We start from the raw sequence: 15,689 nt of genomic DNA on the forward strand, positions 1-15,689 counted from the left end.
GGAATATCTGCCTCTGGGCATAACAGGAAACTGCACAAAAAATCAGCTTACCTTGTTAGCTTGACAAATTACACTATGAACACAAATGACCACTGGACCTCATTCTGCAAACACTTACATGTGTAAATAACTTTACTCAATAAGCAACAGTTGCAGGATTGGGTCCTAGGCTTGCAAGTGCAGGAATCTGATCTAGAAGTAAAACAACAATGGACTAAATTCTTTTCTCCCTTCTTCCAGTGTGTATCAGAGATAGGTTTTGGGTTTGTTTGGTTTTTTTTTTTTTTTTAAAGAAGTTACACTGGCATAAAGAGATCATGAGAATGAAACAAGCTCCATAATTCTACATAAAACCCTTTCAAATGTGGCTCTCCTGGGCACTGGCATAATGTTTTCAGTATGTACATAATGAAACAAAATTGTTGTCTAGATTAAGACTGCTGTATTCGAGATACATCCAAATCAATTCCAAAAACTTGTTTCTGATAATGCTGGTCAAGTCACTTTAATGGTTTTAATGTCACCTGAAAGGATTTTCCAACTGTTCTTTAGTCATCAGATAGATGAAAGCAGATGTTGGTTACTTTTTCGATTTTTTTGTTTTGTTTTTTTGCCTAAGCTTTAAAAGGCCAAACAACAGTATTCTATTAACATACCAAATAGTAACTATTCTGTTTTAGCTACTTAAGCCAAATGCTTAGTCGTATCAGATGGTAAGAAGACTAATATAGAACAACATCAAAATCTATACACAGGCTGCGTCCACACTATTAGATAAATTCGAATTTACAGTATTTATCTTGATATTAAACCATCACTGTCTTCACTGTAAATACCATTAGCTCGATTTAGGGAGCACTAATGTTGATATAATATTGTCGGAACCAAGTGGGTGTAGCATTAAGTTCAAATTTAAAATTTCGAATAAAGGTCAGTGTGAAAGTGCCATGTCTTTAAATTGAATTTATTAGCTTCCAGAAGCATCCTATATGTATCCCACAATGTATGGACACTTCCTTCTCCTCTGTTCTCCATCCAGGTGTGCAGGAAGAAGGTCACAGGAAGCCTGCAAATTTTAGATTAAATCGGAATTTGAATTTATCAGCACCCATGCATGCAAATGTAAAGAGCACATACAATGAAAAAATTCACTTACCCATCGCATTGCATCACACTGCATTGGTAGCCAATGCACTGCACTGGTAGCAATCACATCAGTAGCCATCTCCTGCAATCATGAACACTCAGGGTAGTGAGCTGCCTAGTAGTCCTCAGGCTTGCAAGAGAGCTCCAGCGTGGGTCCATCACAAGATTCTGGATCTTCCTGCAGTTTGTGGAGATGAATCAGTGGCAAGCAGACTTAGGGTGGCCAAGAGAAATGTGGTATCTATGATCACCTGTTGCACAAGATGACTGCCAGAGGTTACTCCTGGGACTCTACGCAATGCCGGGTGAAGGTGAAAGAATTCCGGCAGTCCTATCGCAGAGTCAGGGAAGACAACCAGTGATCAGGGTCATCTCCACAGATCTTCCACTATTATGAAAAGCTGCACATGCTTCTTGTGGGGGACCCCACCATGGAGCCCAGTATGAATTACGACATTCGTAGAGGCCCTGATCTGGAGTCCAGGGATTCAAGAGAAGCTGGAAGCCAAGGAGGAAAAGGCCAATGGGTAGGAGGAAGGGGGCAACAACAAGCAGGGACCTGAGGACATTGTTTCCGACAGCTTGGACCTCTTAACCCTAGAGATGGAAAAGGTCCCCTTTGTGCCAGTCCTGGGACCATGCTGTTCTAGTGAGTATTTTTTTCTGAATGGTAGAAGCGGGTTGCAGGCCAGTACAGGTATAGACTTGGATATAGGTTTGTTAAGGATCTGTGCCCCTCAGGACAGTGTGTTAATATTTCCGTGGATGGAGCATTTCTCCTTTTCGGAGATCTCCTTGACAGCCTCATCTAAGCAGTCTTGTATTTTTTTGCACAAGGTTTTTGATCAGGCCTGACTCACTGCAGCTTCCACGGTAGCGTACCTTGCCACGCCAGGCAACCAGATAGCAATCTGGTGTCATGGTGCTATGCAACATTTTGGCAAGTTGTCCAGGCTTGTGGTCACACAGGATGAGCAGCTGTTCTTTGTCTATATCTATTAGTTTTAGGAGGGTGATGTCATCTTTGGCAACCTAAAGAAGCATGGGAATTTGGATCAGAATTTTTTCCCCATGCATCTGGCCTTTTTACATTTCTCTGAAGCACACTGCTACACTATGTGGCTGACAGGAGCTCTGGTTCCTACCCTCCCCCCTGATGCGGGTTGCAGGTCTCTCCGGGCCCTCTCCCCTTCCATGTTCCTTCCCACCCCCAGCATCTGTTTTTACTCTATAGGGATCCCTCCCCACCCAGCCATCCATGTGCCTGAAATCGAACATCTCACGCTCGTCATGTGGCTGCCAGGCTCTGAGGGCCCTGCTACCACAAAACAGCACATGCAGCACACGTGGCTTTGCCCTCCTTTACATGGCCTTTTTTCCCTGATCAGGGCTGCTCCAGTAAGCACCAATAAAGTTTTTCCCCTGACCCACCAGACAGCAGGAAAATCCTCCTCCCCACAGCATTTTTTTTTAAACTTTACAGGGATTCTCCCCAACCCAGCCATCCATGCAGGTGGAACAGAACGCTTCCCCACCATCCTCTCTTGCCACACAACTGCCAGGCTCTGTGTGCCTTGCTCATAGCGGAAGATTGGCCAAAAAAGTTCTTCCCCTGGCTGAGGATACCAGATGGCTTCCCCTGCTTTGCAGCCCTCTCCCTTCTCCTAAAGAGCAGACAATGGCTTACCATATCCACAATGAAATGTTCTAGACAAATGATGGTAACTGGTAGGTCGAAGAATGCACACCTTGAATGCCATCCTTAATAAGCCTTAAAGCGGCCTTGCAAAAAGAAACCTTCCCTGATAGGAGAGACAGAGACCCATTCATTCCATGGGGAAGTGCTTTGTGTGAATTGTACCTCAGTTTTGACCTTCACTTTCCAGCTGCTATCCCCAGTGTGGGAGACAGGGTAAGGAAGCAACAAAGGTGCAACCAGGATCTCATCCTGCAGCACGTGGAGCAGTGTCAGGGAGAAACCAGTAAGATGACAAGGGACACAACTCAGTGGTGGCAAACAATGTTTGAGTTCCAGCAAGAGCAAGTGACAAAGCTCATAACAGCAGCGAGCAACCAAATGGAAGTCCCATGCTCCATGCTGCAGCTGCAGAGGTACTCCCAACATAGCAATGTGGGCTCTGCTCACTGCTGCCTGATGTTCCCTGAAGACAGGTTGCCCACCCCACTCTTGTCCTGGTCCCCAAACATCAGGAGCGAGAGCAAGGACACCCTACCGTGATAGGCCCAAGGGCCACTGAAAAAGGCTATTCCAACACCCTTGACAATGCTTATTTTCACTGCTGCTTAAACCTCTCCTCCCCCCCAAAATAAACTTATTCTTTTGAGCTTGGTGTGATTTCTTGGCATGCATGAGTGATAGGGTACACAAATCATTTCAGAGAACCAGGAGGGGTTGGAGAGGGCTGATAGCACAGCTGCCCACCGTTATGCCAAGATGCGCAGAGGACTTGCGCCCGGTGAATCCAGGCATTGGAGGGTAGTGGGCTGAAAGCACAGATGCCCACCGCTAAGCCAATGTCCACTGAGGACTCATGGCAGACAGAAATGGGCAGGGTGGAGGGCAGAGGGCTGAAAGAACAGGTGCCCATTTTTTTTTTTTTAGGAAAGTAACCCTCCCTCCACATCCATTCTACTTCCTGCAACTTAACCCCCTCCCACCAAGTAAAAGTATTCTTTCAGTAAGACGCGATCTGATTTATTGGTTCACATTTGGTGGGGAGGGCAAATCAGTTTGGGGAGTAGGGCTTCGTTGGTAATACACCAGAGAAATAAATCACTACCATGTGCGTGACAGATCATTCATGGAGCTGTTTTAAAGAGTCCCTTATTGCTGCTGCTTCTACATGGTTATTCGTGAATGGCTGTGCAGATGGCTGCGAGTAAGACCTGCTCATGGCCTCAGCATCAGGATTCCACGTGGATGGGAAATTCTCCTGCCTAGACTCACAAGTGTTATGCAAAATAATGCACACTGTAATCACGGTGGGGACATTACTTTCAGAAAGGTCCAAATGGGTCAATAGGCATCTGAACCTTGCTTTTAAATGGTGAAAGGTACATTACCCCAGCATTCAGCACTTGCTGAGTCTATGATTGAAGGTTTCCTTACTGGAGTCCAGGGCTACTGTGTTGGGTTTCATAAGGCAGGGGAGCAGGGAGTAGGTAGGGTCACTCAAAATAATAATAGACATCTGCACGCTGCCAATTGTGATTTTCCAGTTTGGGGAAAAAGGCCCCATCAAGGAGCTTTCTGTACAGCCCAGAATTTCTGAAGATGCGCACATCATGAACCCTCCCCGACCACCCCATGTAGATGTCAGTGAAATGACATTTGTGATACACCAACATCTGCAAAACCATGGAGAAGTATCCCTTTTGGTTTATATACGCAGAGGCCAGGTGGTCCAGGGACACAATGGGGATGTACATGCCTTTTATTGCCCCACCACAGTTATGAAACCCCATGACAGCAAAGACGTCCACTGTGGCCTGTACATCTGCCAGGGTCAGTGTCTTCCTGAAGGGACACCAACAGATTGCATGGCTATCTGCATCACCATGGACCCCACTATAGATCTGCCCACCCCAAACCGATTTTCCACTGACTGTTAATGGTCGGGTGCTGCAAGTTTCCAACATAGATACCCTTCTGGTCATATTATGCAAACTGTTGTATATTTTATGCTAATTCAGTAGACTTTTTCCCCAGTTTCCATACTTTAAATGTCACATGTTCAAAGATGTCAGAATCAAAAGAGACATCATGCTCTAAGAATCATAATAGGACCAACTATGTGTAGGTGTGTGACAGCCCCAGCTTTTATTCTTTGGCTTTTACTTTAGCCAGCTACCCACACAGTAAGTGATGAACAAACATATATGTGAGTAGAGATTTGATCCCATTAGTTTCCTGCAATTGTAAAAAAGTAGGTCTGTTTAGGCAAAGACTAAAGGATCCTAAAAATAACTTAACCTATAAGACCTAAGCATTTATTATTAGGAATCAAATATTCTTGATTTAAAGAAAGCATGTGGTGATTTTGCACTATAAAAACACTAGACTTTTTTAAAACTCTAAAGCTGTACATCAAAAATTAAAGTGTAGTTATTTCTACTCCCTGCGGGTTATACTACACAGTGAAGTCTGCATCACTTTTAAACTGCTTTACTAAACTTGCTGCCTATGTAAAATAAAAGAGAAGCTTTAAACAAATATGACTTCTACATATAAGAACAGTGACTGTGTGTTCCACTATAATTAATTAACTGGTAGTTTCCAATAAAAATGCAGTTTATTTTATTCATATAGGGAAATTCTGCAGCTACTGTGCATGTGATAAATCATGTTAAAAAAGACAAGAGGAGGGCACATTCTAAAATTTTATCCAGCAGCTCCAGGGTAAAGAGAAGACAATCTAAAAAGAAAGAACTGCTGAAGAACGAGAACTAAATTTATGGAAAATGCATTGTGCTAAAGGAGAAAAGCTGCTCTGCACAGTGATTTGACTAGAGCAACTAAGACACTCAGACAAACAGGTGGATTTCCATAGATAGTTACAGGCAATAGATAAGCTGCTGCCCCAGTCCAATTCAGATTGCATCTGACGATGGAAATCAAAAACAACTTACCAAACTCAGGAACTTGCAGGAGAGAAAAGCACTAAGGTCCTGAGAGCAGGCATTGGTACATTTCACTACTATTGTTGTTCCATGATCAGTTGCAAAGCAAGTTTAATTTTCCAGAAATTACAACTCCACTGTTAAAAATTTTCTCACTAAATCTTGGAAACCTTGTATACCAAGAGTTTCAGCTTTAGTTGCTTACAATTCTACTAATAGTTTCAACATAAAAATAGGTGCTTAGATTTTTCAAAATGATGAGCACTTAGTAGTTCCAATTCAATTTAATGGGATTAGTAGCAGAGATAAAACTGTTCTAGTCTATATATGATCAAAACAAAAAAAGCAGTAAAGTAGCACTTTAAAGACTAACAAAATAATTTATTAGGTGAGCTTTCGTGGGACAGACCCACTTCTTCAGACCATAGCCAGACCAGAACAGACTCAATATTTAAGGCACAGAGAACCAAAAACTAATAGAAAGATGATGTCCGTCTGGATCTGGGCGAGTTGCTTCATGTAGCTGATGGATCTTTATGATTTGGACCCATGGTATATAGTTTCTGAATTCCACAGGGACTTTAACAATCTGCACCCCATCACCAACTTATGCCTCAATTACTGCATGCGAGAGAGACATTTCCTGGACACTACAGTACTAATCAAGGATGGCCTAATCGGCACCATACTCTACCAGAAACCCACTGATAGCTATACTTACCTGCACTCTTCTAGATTCCATCCTGCACACATAACTAGATCTATTGTTTACAGTCAAGCCCTTAGGTACAGTCACATTTACTCTGATCCTACTGACAGAGACCAAAAACTACAAGATCTTTACCAAATATTCATAAAACTGAATTACCCACCAGGAGAAGTAAAAAACCACATCAAAAGGGCCAGCCAAATACCCAGAGACCAGCTACTCCAAGATAGGCCCAAAAAACCAAGAACAGAACACCACTGGTCATTACCTACAGCCCCCAACTCAAACCACTGCAATGCATTATTGAAGACCTACAACCTATCCTTAATCAGGATGCCACACTCCAGAAGACCCTAGATGACAGGCCTGTTCTCTCCTACAGACAACCTCCCATCCTTACGAGGATTCTCACCAACAGGCACAGTCTATACTGCAGGAACACCAGTCTTGGGACTTTTCCTTGCAACAAAGCCCACTGCCAGCTTTGTCCACATACCTATTCCGGAGATACCATTACTGGACCTAACCAGGTTAGTCAAAGAATCACGGGCACATTCTCATGTTCCTCAACTAACGTCATATATGCCATCATGTGCCAACAATGCCCAGATGCTTTGTATATTGGACAGACTTCAAACTCTCTCAGACAAGGAGTTAATGGACACAAAACAGACATCAAAACACTCCTGATCCACAAACCAGTTAGTCTACATTTTAAGGGAGTGGGCCATTCTGTTAATGACTTAAAATAATGTGACACGGGAAGGCGACACAAGCCCAGAGGTAAGTGGGGAAGGAGGCGGGAACAATCAAGTGGGTTTCCTGGGTGAAGAGGAGAAAGTGGGCCAATCGGCCCCTTCTCTAAGATGCTTGTACACTAATGCCAGAAGCCTGGGGAACAAACAGGAAGAATTAGAGGACCTGGCACAGTCACACAAGTATGAGGTGGTTGGAATAACGGAGACTTGGTGGGATGATTCGCATAACTGGAGCACGGTCATAGAAGGTTATAAATTGTTTAGGAAGGACAGACGGGAGAAAAGGAGGAGGAGTTGTGCTCTATGTGAGGGAGCAGTATGATTGCTCAGAGCTCCAGTATAAGGAAGGAGAAAATCCAGTTGAGTGTCTTTGGGTTAAGCTTAGAGGGGGAAGTAACAGAGGTGATGTTGTAGTTGGTGTCTATTATAGGCCGCCAGATCAGGGAAATGAAATAGATGAGGCTTTCTTCAGGCAGCTTAGTGAAGCTTCCAAATCACAGGCTCTGGTTCTCATGGGAGACTTCAATCATCCAGACATTTGTTGGGAGACCAATACAGCAGCACACAGACAATCAAGGAAGTTTTTGGAGACTATTGGGGATAACTTCTTGGTACAAGTGCTGAAGGAACTGACCAGGGATTGTGTGCAACTTGACCTGTTGCTCACAAACAGGGAAGAACTAGTAGAAGAAATAGAAGTCGGGGGGTGGGGGGGTGGGGGAACCTGGGCTGCAGCGACCATGAGATCGTAGATTTCAGGATCCGGACGAAAGGAAGAAGGGTGAACAGAAACATACAGACCCTTGATTTCAGAAGAGCAGACTTTGACTCCCTAAGAGACTGGATGAGCAGGATCCCTTAGGAAATGAAGATGAAGGGGAAAAGAGTTGAAAAGAACTGGAAGTATTTTAAAGTCTTACTGAAGGCTGTGGAAGTATAACATTGTATAAGTATAACGTTGTATAAGGGGACATGCTGGATACATTGTATATGAGAGGGCATGCCAAAACATGTTACAAAGTATCTGAGGGAGCACATGTAGGGACAGTTAGCTTTTGAATGGAGAAGCAATTAAGATGGAGCCAGCACGTCTAAGAAGCAGGCATCAGAATGAAAGGTGTGAAGGGCAATTAGTTAAGTTAACTGGAAGCTGTTAAAGGAGATTGTTAAGGGTGGCAGGTAATTGAAGATACCTGACTGGTCTCAGGGATCTCGAAGGGTGGTGACTAAAATCTTTTTCTTCTTTTGTCTGTAACTTGTCTGTAACTTGTTCTCCAAAAAAGCTGTATAAATTAAGAGACACAAGCCCCACTCGGGGGGGGGGGGGGGGTGTCACTTCTAAATGTATTAGCAGAGCGGCTTTGCTAATAAAACAGAGTGGTCTGATAAATTGTGAGTCTGAGTCAAACTTTGACAAGGCACAGGAACAAACAATCCCGCTGCGTAGTAAGAAATGCAAACATGGTGGGCAACCAGCTTGGCTTCACAGGGAAATCCTTTGTCAGCTTAAATTCAAAAAGGATGCATACAAGAAATGGAAATGAGGACAGCTGACTAAGGAGGAGTATAAACATACAGCTGGAGAATGCCGGGCAGTAATCAGGAAAGCAAAAGCACAATTGGAACTGCAGCTGGCAAGGGATGTGAAGAGTAACAAGAAGGGTTTCTACAGGCATGCGAACAATAAACGGGTTATCAGAGAAGGTGTGGGGCCATTACTGGATGAGGGAGGTAACCTAGTGAAACATGATGCAGGAAAAGCTGAAGTACTCAATGCTTTTTTTGCCTCAGTCTTCACAGACAAAGTCAACTTCCACATGATGGTCCTAGATGATGCAGTATGGGAAGGTGGAGGGCAGCCATCTGTGGGGAAGGAACAAGTTCTGAGCTATCTAGAAAAACTAGATGTGCACAAGTCCATGGGTCTGGATTTAATGCACCCCAGGGTACTGAGGGAATTGGCAGAGGTCATTGGTGAACCTTTGGCCATTATCCTTGAAGACTGTTGGAGATCAGGGGAGATACCGGATGACTGGAAGAAGGCAAACATAGTGCCCATCTTTAAAAAAGGAAAGAAGGACAATCCAGGGAACTATAGACCCGTCAGCCTTACCTCAATCCCTGGGAAAATAATGGAGGGAATCCTCAAGGAATCCATTTTGAAGCACTTGGAAGAGGGGAAAGTGATCAAAAGTAGCCAGCATGGATTCAGCAGGGGCAAGTCCTGCCTCACCAATCTGATCAGCTTCTATGACGATGTAACAAGCTCTGTGGACATGGGGAAGTCAGTGGATGTGATATACCTTGACTTAAGCAAGGCTTTTGATACGGTCTCCCACAACATTCTTGTCCATAAGCTAAGGAAATATGGATTGGATCCTTGGACTATAAGATGGATAGAAAGCTGGCTTGATGGTCGGGCCCAACGGGTAGTGGTCAATGTCTCAATATCTGGATGGCGGTCTGTTTCAAGCGGAGTGCTGCAAGGCTCGGTTCTGGGGCCAGTGTTATTCAACATTTTTATTAATGACCTGGATGAGGGACTGGGTTGCACCCTCAGCAAGTTTGCAGATGACACAAAACTAGGGGGAGAGGTAGATTCATTGGAGGGTAGAGAGAGAATTCAGAGGGACCTGGATAAATTGGAGGACTGGGCCAAAAGAAATCTGATGCGGTTCAATAAGGAGAAGTGTAGAGTCCTGCACCTGGGGCAGAAGAATCCCAAACATTGTTACAGGCTGGGGACCGACTGGCGCAGCAGCAGTACGACGGAAAGGGACGTAGGGGTTATGGTGGATGAAAGGCTGGATATGAGTAAACAGTGTGCCCTTGTAGCCAAGAAAGCTAACGGCATACTGGGGTGCATTAGGAGGAGCATTTCGAGCAGATCTAGGGAAGTAGGTATTCCTCTTTATTTGGCACTGGTGAGGCCACATCTGGAATATTGTGTCCAGTTTTGGGCCCCCCAGTATAAAAAGGGTGTGGATTTGCTAGAGCAAGTTCAGCGAAGGGCAACAAAAATGATTAAGGGGCTGGAGCACAAGACCCATGAGGATAGGCTGAGGGATTTAGGCGTGTTTAGTTTACAGAAGAGAAGACTTAGAGGTGATTTAATAGAAGCCTTCAACTTCCTGAAGGGGAGCTCTAAAGAGGAGGGTGAGAAATTGTTCTCAGTGGTGTCAGATGGCAGAACAAGGAGTAATGGTCAGAAGTTGAAGAGGGAAAGGTGTAGGTTAGATATTAGGAAAAACTTCTTCACCAGGCGGGTGGTGAAGCACTGGAATGCATTGCCTAGAGAGGTGGTGGATTCTCCATCCCTTGAGGTTTTTAAGTCCCAGCTGGACAAGGTCCTGGCTGGGATGACTTAGTGCGGGGTTGATCCTGCTTGAAGCAGGGGGCTGGACTAGATGACCTCCCGAGGTCCCTTCCAGCCCTATGATTCTGTGAATGTTTTTCCGATTTGTCAACCTTGATTACTGTTTTTGGCTCTCAATGCCTTAAATACTGAGTCTGTTCTGGTATGGCTAATGTCTGAAGAAGTGTGTCTGTCCCACGAAAACTCACCTAATAAATTATTTTGTTAGTCTTTAAAGTGCTATTTTACTGCCCTTTTGTTTTAATTTAATGGGAGTGACTTGAGTGCTCAATAATTATGAAAGAACAAGCCACTTCTTTTGGTGACTAGCCAAGACAGAGGCTTAGTTTTAGTTATGTGTTCCTGAAATTTAGGCCATGTTCTTTGAAAATGTTGTTTTGTGCTTATTTATTTGGCATTTCAAAGGGTGCATATAATTTATTTCTTCAGTTTTCATATGCAGTGCTTAAAGATATTTTCTTTTTTAAAACTATTAAAGTTAACTTAGTTTTCAAGCGCTTCTAGCCAAAATTAAAGTTCATACTTTGATTTCACTGCATGGTTATGCTAATATAACTGTGTAGCTCATCCTTGCTTTGAGCATTAACAGGGCTAAGCACATAACTAGATGAGAATATCCTAAGTCTCTGGCCACTTATTTCTCTTCCCCCACCCCCCAAAAAAAAAAAAAAAAAGGAATTTAATTCTACCAGGCATTTTTTACGATTTAAAAGAAAAACCACTATGTTGGATCAAATTCTGAATATTGCATTTGTCAAAATAATGCAGCAGCATCACTCCAGTTTCACTTATTTTGGTAGCATGTTTAAATTGCAATAGAGAAAAAAATATAAAAGCATAATAATTGATCAGAATTTCCTAGTCACACAAAAGTTAAGTTACAAATTCTTGATAACCAAGACCCTGTATTTCAGTTATAAACCTGGATTTTCATTTCAATTCCATTACTTTATTTTTGGTTTGGTTTGGTACTCTGTAAAGTTGCTTAAAACTGCTCAGGTTTTCACATAAGAAACTCACACAGTTTTATTAAAGGTTATCCTGTACTTTTTAATGAATAAGTAAAATAGATCCTGGGCTATAATCTAATCACACTGTGCCTTTCTGGCACAGGGAGAAGGAAGGGTTTTGTTTTGTTTTTTTTAAGTGCACAAACCTTCCTAGCCAAGGACTCAGCTGTTGTCATTTACAATAAAGCTTCTTCACGCTACTTTGGCAAGGTATAAAAGCCTTAATCGGCTAAGAATGGGAACAATTAACATTAGCAGCACTGCCTATTTAGCTTCCAACACTTCTGCTCTGTCTCAGGCTATGTCTATACAAGAAAAAGTTGACCTTTCTTAGACCTTCCTTATTTCTTGCCTGTCCTGAGGAGTACAGGTATCAGTGTTGCAAAATGAAACCCCAGAAGATTGACCCTGAGCAGGTTGATCTTCCTCTGCAAAGTGGCTCTAGCTTCAGGGTTAGAACCTGCTTCACACAGCACACAGGGAGGAGAGGAATAGAGTGTATGGAGCGATGTTATGGCGAATGATCCATGGGGGATTTAGCAGGTCTAGTAAAGACCCACTAATTTGACCATTATCACTTGGATGTCAGCTTTGGTATTCCACCATAACAAGAAGAGTAAAGGGAGTTGACATGAGAGTTTCTGTCATCAATCAAGTGAGACATGGAACACACAGTTAGCAGATCTGAGCTACGTCGACTTGAGTTAAGCTACTAACTTGACTCAAATTGAATATTTTAGATTAGCTTTTCTCCACAGTGTAAGCCTGCTCTGAGTCTCTCTCTCTCTCTCTCACTCTTTCGCATGCAGGCAGAAGCCCAGCACCACTCCCTTAATTTAATGTAAATCCATAGACACATGCAGGCCTTCTTCCTTCCTGAGGTTATCTGCTCTCTGCTGCCAGAAACACCTGAGCTGCTGTAGAAGTGGCATATGTTCCCCACTAATTTCTCACCTCTTCTGCAGAAAAATGGGGGAGCCAAGGCACTGTGGGAAGTATACATTCTGTGCCCCAGGAGTAAATGTTGAAACAAGACATATGCCTCTGATACCTAATTTATAAGGAAAAAGAACTGGTTCCCCATTTGGTCATTGCCCCGCCCTTCCCTGCTGGCCCAGCCTGGGCACCAACTCAGCCACCTGTTCCAAGTTGGCAAAGGGAAGGCGTTGTTTCCAATTGCACCCTGGCAATAAGTGGTACGCGAGGACTCCCACCCCTGACAGTCCTCACATGCCTCTTATTGCCAGGGTGCAGTTGGAAGCAACACCTCCCCTTTGCCAACTTGGAACAGGTGGCTGAGCTGGCGCACAGGCTGGGCCAGCAGGGAAGGGTGGAGCAATGACCAAATAAGGAACCAATTATTTTTTCTAATTTATAATGGTGTACACTAATACAGTCATTAAGTGTGGCATCCTGATATGCCTTACTCTGGAAGACATTAAAGTATGTTTTAATCTTAACAGTGAATATTCTAGTTTTCCTATTACCACTGCACTATTTTTAAAGCATTTCTGTGTGAACATTTCCTTCATTTTTAAAAGGGAACCATTAGTATTTTCATGTAACAATTACTGAAACATTCAATTTAAATCTGAAAACTACTTTAGAATTCGAAGAAACGATAAAAGTAAGCCTTAATCTAGCTGGCTTGCGCACCTTACTAACTCAGAGCATCTATACAAGATTTTGTAGCTGAAATCTGACATTTAAGAAATTCAGAAAGTTACACAAAACCTGGGGTATTTATCCCTAACTGCTTGGAAAAGATTAGTTTAATGACAATAAAGAAAATGTTTAATACCTGAAGTATCCCAGTATCACCAAGCTCTGGTCTTAGAACTGGGGATCTCTTGTTATTAAACTCCCCAGTGATGCACAGCACACATTCTAGGGCAATCCTAAAGTTCCTTCATTATATGAACCCCGTGGGTTTGGGGCATTACACAAGACTAAGAAGACTAATTAATTTCATTCTGTGGTGCCCAATACAGACAGAATCTCAAGTATTTTGGGCTATGTCTACCCTAGCCCAAAACTTCGAAATGGCCATGCAAATAGCCATTTCGAAGTTTACTAATGAAGTGCTGAAATACATATTAGCACCTCATTAGCATGCAGGGGGCCGCGGCACTTCAAAATTGACGCGGCTTGCAGCTGTGCGGCTCGTCCAGATGGGGCTCCTTTTCGAAAGGACCCCCCGCTACTTTGAAGTCCCCTTATTCCCATCTGCTCATAGGAATAAGGGGACTTTGAAGTAGCCAGGGTCCTTTCAAAAAGGAGCCCCGTCTGGATTAGCCGCAAGGCGGCGAGCCGTGTCAATTTCGAAGTGCCGCGGCCGCCCACATGCTAATGAGGCGCTGAATATGTATTTCAGCGCTTCATTAGTAAACTTTGAAATGGCCATTTGCATGGCCGTTTCGAAGTTCTGGGCTAGTGTAGACACGGCTATAGGAATGTTATTTTTAACTACACATGGCACTTTCTCAAAAAATGACTTTGGAAACTATAATTTAAAAAAGCAACCTTAAAAACACTTTTACAAGAGAAACAGAGTGAAAAATCAATGAAACTACTCATGAGCACAAAGTTATTCATGTACATAAGTATTTCCAAGATCAAAATCCACGCATGTTATTAGACTTTTTCACTTGGGGCTTGTCTACACTATCTCCCTACTTCCAACAGAGGATGGTAAGCAAGGTGTTGGGAGTTCATTAATGAAATACTGTGGTGCATATGCAGCACTTCATTAAGCAAATTTCCCCCTGTGGCAACTTCGAAGAGTTGAACTTCAAAGTGCTGGCTTGCATCTAGCTGCGGTTCACCCACTGGTACTTCGAAGTCCCTTTACCCTGCACCATTTTGAGGAGTAAAGGAACCTTGAAGTTGCACAAGCACTCTGAAGTACTGGTGGGTGAACCGCAAATAGATATGATTGGGCACTTGGAAGTTCAACACTTCAAAGTTGCCGCAGGGGGAAATTTGCTTAATGAAGTGCTGCATATGCACCTCAGCACCTCATTAATGAACTCCCAACACCTTATTACCATCCTCCCTTCGAAGTAGGGAAGTAGTGTAGAGAAGCCCTCGGAGGAGCATCTCGACCACTAGAAGTTTGTAAAAATGAACTATTTACATTCAAAATATTAACAACTACACAGAAAAAAAATCCTAAAATTTAGCATCACTAGAAATATTTCCATTTAAAACAAACAAACAAACAATGAAATCAGTTGGGTTTAGATAAATTTAGAACTTGTATGTGAAATTGAATACAACTCATTTTTTTCAGGAAGAAGTGTGCTTTTGAAAACAGAGTTTTATTGCAAAAGAACCCTGTCTATACTGCTGTTTTTCTCTCAAAAATGTGATTATGAAAATGAAGCATGAGATATGTAGATTGGTGATTCATTTCCATTCCTGGTTTGCCTCATTTGCATTCCCCCTTTCAAAGTGGGACTACAGTGTAAACAAAGACAGGTGAGCCCACAGAAAGCACAGCAGGACCTGCCAGACACCCATTACATATGCAACAGATGCAGCAAGGACTATCATTCTCATGTGGGTCTTCACAGTTACAGCCGACGCTGCAAATGAGGATGCCAAAAGGAACTACGAAGGGCACGATCCATAGTCTACGTAGACTGGAGGATGCTACTACTACTACTATCTCCACTGATTCACACTATCCATGAGAGAAATACAAAAAGTGAACCAAATGCCTAAATAGTAACAGGTTGATGAGCCTTTAAATATTCTTTCTTGTCTTAGATAATGTAACGTACTATGGAAAATACAGGTAGATAAAATTGTTTGCACAATATTTTCAAACTGATGTCCCTTTAAAGTAAATGAAGAGTTAATGAACATGCAAAGGTAAATGTAGATATCTTTCAGAAGGAAACAGAACATTTAATTATTATGGTGGGCTAAACTGAAAGGACCACCTCTGTCTCTCTTTCCTCACCCTCTGGGAGAAAGCACTCACATTGGTTTCCAGAATTCTTCAAGGTGAAAATTTTGTTTCCTAAATTATGACCTGTCAACTA

The 15,689-nt window shown here is 42.9% G+C and overlaps 1 protein-coding gene across 5 annotated transcripts in view; it reads right to left on the minus strand.

The window, feature by feature from the left end:
* The window catches only part of PUDP (pseudouridine 5'-phosphatase), a 151,303-nt gene that overhangs the window by 134,063 nt on the left and 1,551 nt on the right, over positions 1–15,689 (minus strand). Inside the window, exon 2 of one of the 5 annotated variants that reach the window (XM_074992591.1) lies at positions 1,157–1,324. The exons of 3 other annotated variants lie outside the window; for them this stretch is intronic. In XM_074992591.1, the coding sequence (XP_074848692.1) occupies positions 1,157–1,160 (4 nt within the window). In that variant the 5' untranslated portion in view covers positions 1,161–1,324. Of the gene's footprint in view, positions 1–118; positions 186–1,156; positions 1,325–15,689 lie in introns of those variants that run through there. One more of the 5 variants, XM_074992608.1, reaches the window with a different exon arrangement.

This window comes from Carettochelys insculpta, chromosome 1 (assembly GCF_033958435.1).
Source record: "Carettochelys insculpta isolate YL-2023 chromosome 1, ASM3395843v1, whole genome shotgun sequence".
Lineage (NCBI taxonomy): Eukaryota > Metazoa > Chordata > Testudines > Carettochelyidae > Carettochelys > Carettochelys insculpta.